The following is a 6,026-nucleotide window of genomic DNA, read 5'->3' on the forward strand; positions in this document are numbered from 1 at the left end:
ACTATGGTTCTGCCATCAGGTACTAACTCCTGTGCATCATGTGACTGAAACAGACAGAACAGGAACCATGGACCGTCTAACAGCTCTGGTTCTGGCAGCACAATGCCATAGCTACTGATGGAAGAACTTAGAACCAAGAAACCCTGGAACATGTCTGGTACCAGCTCTGAATTAAACTCTGATCAGCTGGTTTTATAGTTGTCCAAACAAATGGACCTTTAGTGGTACCAGACATTACAATGAACAAGAAATGGAAGAACATAAGGTGGTCTAATAGTTGTTTCCATGACTGTATGGAGCAGGAATATTTACCTTCAGAGTAGAACTGACTGTTTCCAGGAGTTTATGTGCTGCAGACAGCAGTCGAAGCGCTCTGACCGGACCGTGTTCAGGGGTGTGAGATGACATATGCTGTGAATTTGCACCATACAAATAAAACTGAATTGAACTGAAGCTCTGTATCATCAGTCATGATAAATATAGCAGAGTAGTGTTAATAGAGACCATGTGTTCATGAAGCTGAACCAAGATAACTTCAGCCTGATCACTGGGAAACCTGGGTTTGATCTGGTCTCAGGTTTAATGACGCCACACTAACGGTGTTCTTGTGTGTTCAGATAAGCAGCTCATCCAGTACACCTCCTGCCCCCTGCTGGCCTTCCTGGATGGTTGCACCCCTCCTTCAGACCTGGATCTGGGCAGCAGCTCCTCCAGCTCCCACCTCCAACCCTCTGCTACCTCTGTGGAGACCGAACCGCCCTCGGAGCTGCTGGACGTCAGCCTGGAGGCGAAGCAGCCTCCTAGCAGCTCCCTGATCCGCCTGGAGCCTCTGACGGAGGCCGAGGCCAGCGAGGAGACGCTCTTCTACCTGTGTGAACTGAGTCCGGCTGAGGCAGAGTCCAGCCAGCTGAGCAGAGCCGTGTGACGCCGGTTTGGCATGTGGTCACCTGCAGCTTTGCATTTGGTGGGAAGCAGAGATGAAAGAAACTCTGGCTGCTGAGGGAACTTTTAGGTTTTAGACTTTTGCATTGAGTCATTGAGATAAAGTCTGTTTTATTCAATAAAATAAGTTCAATAACCTGAAGCAGATGATCAACCTGCTTGTCTCACTGTCAGACCAGAACAGTCTGCTGCAGGTGAGAAACTCTGCATTCCTCTAAACCAAGAGGAACACAGTAGATGAGGAGAAAACAGTGAAATGTGCAGCCGGTGGCAGGTTTGTACCTGAAGTCTGCATCAGCTGAGTCAGAATGTTAACGCTGAGAAACTTCTTCCAAGCTGAACACAAAGCTGCAGAAGCAGGCTGATGAGTCTTTACATACATGAGACATGTACATACATGTTCTGTGCACATTCAGCAGTCATCCAGCTGATCATCTGTGGTCACGCATTCACATCACCCAAAGCATGATGGGAGCTGTAGTATTCAAATATGAAACACTCAACTCCAAATGGTATTAAAAAGGACAGCAAACAAAGTCCACCAACAATACTGGCGCTGCTTGTGGTGGTGACTCTGCTGTAAATCTGAGCACAGACAAACTTTGAAAGTTAACTTTCTCATTTAGAGGACAACAGAACTTCATTCCAACACGTTTTTCAATGCAAAGGTCTAAATAGTAAAAATGTCATGAAGGACACAAATTGTGTGGTACTGAAGCACAGCAGAGTCCATCGCTCAGCGCCGTCTGGTCCAGAGACGAAGCGGTCCTCATGTCGTCCAGCATCGGAGAGACTCTGTAAATATGTCTGAGAATCTATTTATTCTGGTTTCTGTTCATCTTTTGCTACGTGTTTGTCCACAGAGCTACATTCCCTCAGTGTCATGTTCAACTGGGAACATCAATTTAAGGAAGTTCAGAGACAGAAAGTGAAGACTGAACCTCGGTCACGTCATTTCATGGTTGATAAAGCAGGAACACCAGAACTCTCCATCACCTGAGCGCGTCGACTGTAAATGTGAATACAGAGAATAAAGTGTGAATCTGTAAAGAACGTTTTCATGTCAGATCTGAATCTGTCCTGGATTCCTTCTGCAGTACAACAATAAAACTGTCTGTGTCACTTTACTCCTGCCTCCTTTGGTTTTAAACAGCTGTCAGTCCTCTGATGAACACCATGAAATGAATAGAAAAGCCACTTCATTGTCAAACAGAATATACACGAGTTGGTTCACATTTTGGCTGAAATTTAGATGCAGAAGCTCGTCATTGGATGCAGCTGAAAGCTCCAAGAAAAGTTCAATTAAAAGCATTTTGTCAAATAAAATAAGTGTTTTAGATTTTCTTTGCAACATTCTGGTCTGCACTTGTGTAGAACTTGAGCTGGGTTCTCCAAAGACCTTTACAATCTGTTTCTCATTCACCTGAGGGCTGAACTACGAAGCAAGATTAATGTCTCAGCAGGTACGTTGAGCCTAAAGTCAGAGTTTTTTAGTGTCACAAAGATGGTTCTCTTTTAACTCACTACATGTCCATGGTAACATGCTGCAGTGCTAGGTCTCCATGGTAACTGATGCTGTGGTGCTAGGTCTCCATGGTAACTGACGCTGNTGTCCTTATGTCCATCTGTCCTTCTGTCCTTCTGTCCCTCTGTCCTTATGTCCTTATGTCCTTCTGTCCTTCTGTCCCTCTGTCCTTATGTCCATCTGTCCTTCTGTCTTTCTGTCCCTCTGTCCTTATGTCCCTCTGTCCTTATGTCCTTATGTTCTTCTGTCCATCTGTCCTTCTGTCCCTCTGTCCCTCTGTCCTTCTGTCCATCTGTCCTTATGTCCCCCTGTCCATCTGTCCTTCTGTCCATCTGTCCCTCTCTCCTATGTCGATCTGTCCCTCTGTCCCCGTCCATCTGTCCCTCTGTCTTTCTGTCCCTCTGTCCTTATGTCCATCTGTCCTTATGTCCTTCTGTCCTTCTGTCCATCTGTCCTTATGTCCTTCTGTCCATCTCTCCCTCTGTCCTTCTGTCCTTCTGTCCATCTGTCCCTCTGTCCCTCTGTCTTTATGTCCCCCTGTCCATCTGTCCCCCTGTCCATCTCTCCCTCTGTCCTTATGTCCCTCTGTCCATCTGTCCCCCTGTCCCTCTGTCCCTCTGTCTTTCTGTCCCCCTGTCCCTCTGTCCATCTGTCCCCCTGTCCCCCTGTCCTTATGTCCCTCTGTCCCCCTGTCCTTATGTCTCTCTGTCCCCCTGTCCCTCTGTCCTTCTGTCCATCTGTCCTTCTGTCCCTCTGTCCATCTGTCCCTCTGTCCTTATGTCCCCCTGTCCATCTGTCCCTCTGTCCATCTGTCCCTCTGTCCTTATGTCCCTCTGTCCCCCTGTCCATCTCTCCCTCTGTCCTTATGTCCCTCTGTCCATCTGTCCCCTGTCCCTCTGTCTTTCTGTCCCCCTGTCCTTATGTCCCTCTGTCCCCCTGTCCATCTGTCCCTCTGCCCCTCTGTCCCTCTGTCCTTATGTCTCTCTGTCCTCCTGTCCTTATGTCCCTCTGTCCCTCTGTCCATCTCTCCCTCTGCCCCCCTGTCCCCCTGTCCCTCTGTCTCTCTGTCCCCCTGTCCCCCTGTCCCCCTGTCCCTCTGTCTTTCTGTCTTTCTGTCCCCCATCCATCTGTCCCTCTGTCCCTCTGTCCTTATGTCCCTCTGTCCCTCTGTCCCTCTGTCCTCTACAGGGACCTGTTGGTGACTCTGGCCCTCGGTCAGGTTCTGTCTCTGTTGATTTGTGCCATCGGTTTAACNTGGTAACTGATGCTTAAAAATGAACATCAATCATATCAATAATTATTATCATTAGTTGATAAATAAAAATAAAAAAGAGACTTAATCCAGAGGACGAATTGCAGCACTTTAACTGTACGAACTAACATGTAACCTCAGAGAGTCAAAGTGAAGACGGTCGTCTGTTGGATCAATAAATCTCAGTATTTATGCAGTGATGAGAACACTTTGGTTTTCAGACACAGCTTGGAGCCTCAGATTTCTCTGCTGTCCCTGAACATGAACTGGATCTAAAGTAAAGCAGCACCACCTGTAACCTGCTGCTCCACCCTGATGGTCACAATCAGACCACAGATCAGAGGAACAAACACAACTCTGACTGAAGACTACATTCTGGACTGAACCAGGAGCTGTTCTACTGTCATGGAGGACTTCTACTCTGCTTGGTGGTACTTTTACTGCAGGAAAGGATGTGGGTACTTCTTCCAGATCTGGATTTAAGGAACAGGGACCATAAAAGCTTAAATAACACATTCAATTCTAGAATGATGGATGCAGTTTATTTTATATTTTAATAGTTAAATCGGAATGCAACATATTTTAAAGCAAACTTTATTGATAAGAGAATATCTGCATAAAACTTTGTCATATTTTTAAGCAACGTCATTGACATTCGTTATAACTATGTAATGTATTGACAAATAACTTGATTTTAAACTAACTTTATAATTTACAGGTGATTCTCTGTCACCTTTTAAGGCGGTGACGCAGTTGAAACGTCACTACTGTCTTGTCCAATCAGAGAGCTCCGTGTAAGAGCGTTCAGAGGTGTCGTCCAATCAGGGAGCTCCGTGTATTGGCGGGTTCAGAGGTCGGGGGTAGAGAAGGCAAGATGGCGGCGGTGAGCTCCGGGCGGCGCTGAGCAGATTATCAGGCCGATCAGAGAGGAGACAGAAGCGGCTGTAGCGCAGACTGTGACCGCGGACCTCCACGACGCTCCTCCCCGGGAACACGGACACTTATGGCGCTGTTGTACGGCCTGCTGTGGCGGCTGCTGCTGCTTCTGGTCCACGTCAACACGGCGCTCGTTTCCTGGCTCCGCGTCCGCCTGCGGAGCTGGAAGGGCCGGCTGTGGGAGCGGGCAGTGGCCGCTCTGCTGCTGCCGGTCGCCCTTGCGGGTTTCCCGGACCAGCAGAAGAAGCTGAACCACAACGCCGATGCTAACGCTAACCCGGTCACCGGAAACCGCGGCGACAGTCGCCGCGCGCGGTGGCTGTCAGACGGCAAAGCTCTGGAGAAGCTGCCGGTGCACGTCGGCCTGCTGGTGGCCGAAGAGGAGCCCAGCTACTCGGACATCGCTAACCTGGTGGTGTGGTGCATGGCGGTGGGCATCTCCTATGTCAGCGTCTACGACAATCACGGTAATCCGGTACCGGCCGTTGTAAAGTTTGGACAGTTTAAATCAGAGCAGGAGTGACTTCCGTGTTTCTCACCGTTTGGCTGATTCACTTCCATTATTTTGGTTCCGTTTTATGTCAGAATGAACCGGTTTGGTTCCGTTTTGTATTCATTTGAACCGGTTCCGTTTTATGGGCTTGTGAGCAGAACCGGTCCGGAGCTTATTTCTGTCACGTGACCGCTGAGGTTACTTCAGTTTGTTCCGGTTCTGATGAATCCAGTTAATCAGTGGACCTCCAGCTGTTTAAATAATTCATAATAAAAACAGTATTTTTCTACTTCATGATGGGTTCTGGTTCCTCTGTGACAGTAAACCGAACATCTCTGGACTAAAGCAGACATTTGAGGAAACTGATCCTCATCTTCACTGTGATTGGACCTGTCAGAGACAAAGCGCTGCTGGATTCATTCATGCAATGATCCAGTCATAGATTACTGGCTGTTTGCAGCCTTCATAGGTTTGTTTTTGGTTGTGATCCTGTTTGCTGATGGTTTGGACGTGGCGCTGTGCAGAAGTAAGTGAAAAACAAGCTGCCCTAAAAATGAGGATCAGAGTTTCCTCCAGTGTCTCATTTAGTCCAAAGATGTCAGTTTACTGTCACAGAGGAAAGAAACCAGAACACATTCACGTTCAGTCGGACTTTAGGTGTTCTTTATCCAGAACCAGAACGTTCAGCAGGACCTCCACACACTGATGTTGTCTTTGTTCTTCAGGGATTGTCAGGAAGAATAATTCTCGTCTGCTGGAGGAGATTTTACGGCAGCAACAGAACCTGGTGGGAGTGGACGGGTCCAAATACAGCGTGGAGTTCCTGAGCAATGGCACTGACAAACACAACGGTATGAACACAACAACAACACGCTAAG

General features: G+C 47.8%; 2 protein-coding genes across 2 annotated transcripts in view; both read left to right on the forward strand.

Moving 5' to 3' along the window:
* The window catches only part of hsf2 (heat shock transcription factor 2), a 14,122-nt gene extending 12,053 nt beyond the window's left edge, over window positions 1-2,069 (forward strand). Inside the window, exon 9 of the mRNA XM_008296200.1 lies at window positions 618-2,069. Coding sequence (XP_008294422.1) covers window positions 618-925 — 308 coding nt within the window. The 3' untranslated portion in view covers window positions 926-2,069. The remainder of the gene's footprint in view (window positions 1-617) is intronic.
* Window positions 2,070-4,722: 2,653 nt separating this feature from the next.
* The window catches only part of LOC103367988 (solute carrier family 35 member F1), a 24,192-nt gene continuing 22,888 nt past the window's right edge, over window positions 4,723-6,026 (forward strand). The window contains exons 1-2 of the mRNA XM_008296201.1: window positions 4,723-5,122; window positions 5,874-5,999. Of these exons, the coding sequence (XP_008294423.1) occupies window positions 4,723-5,122; window positions 5,874-5,999 (526 nt within the window). The remainder of the gene's footprint in view (window positions 5,123-5,873; window positions 6,000-6,026) is intronic.

The sequence above is a fragment of the Stegastes partitus genome, unplaced genomic scaffold (genome assembly GCF_000690725.1).
Source record: "Stegastes partitus isolate 25-593 unplaced genomic scaffold, Stegastes_partitus-1.0.2 Scaffold1109, whole genome shotgun sequence".
Lineage (NCBI taxonomy): Eukaryota > Metazoa > Chordata > Actinopteri > Pomacentridae > Stegastes > Stegastes partitus.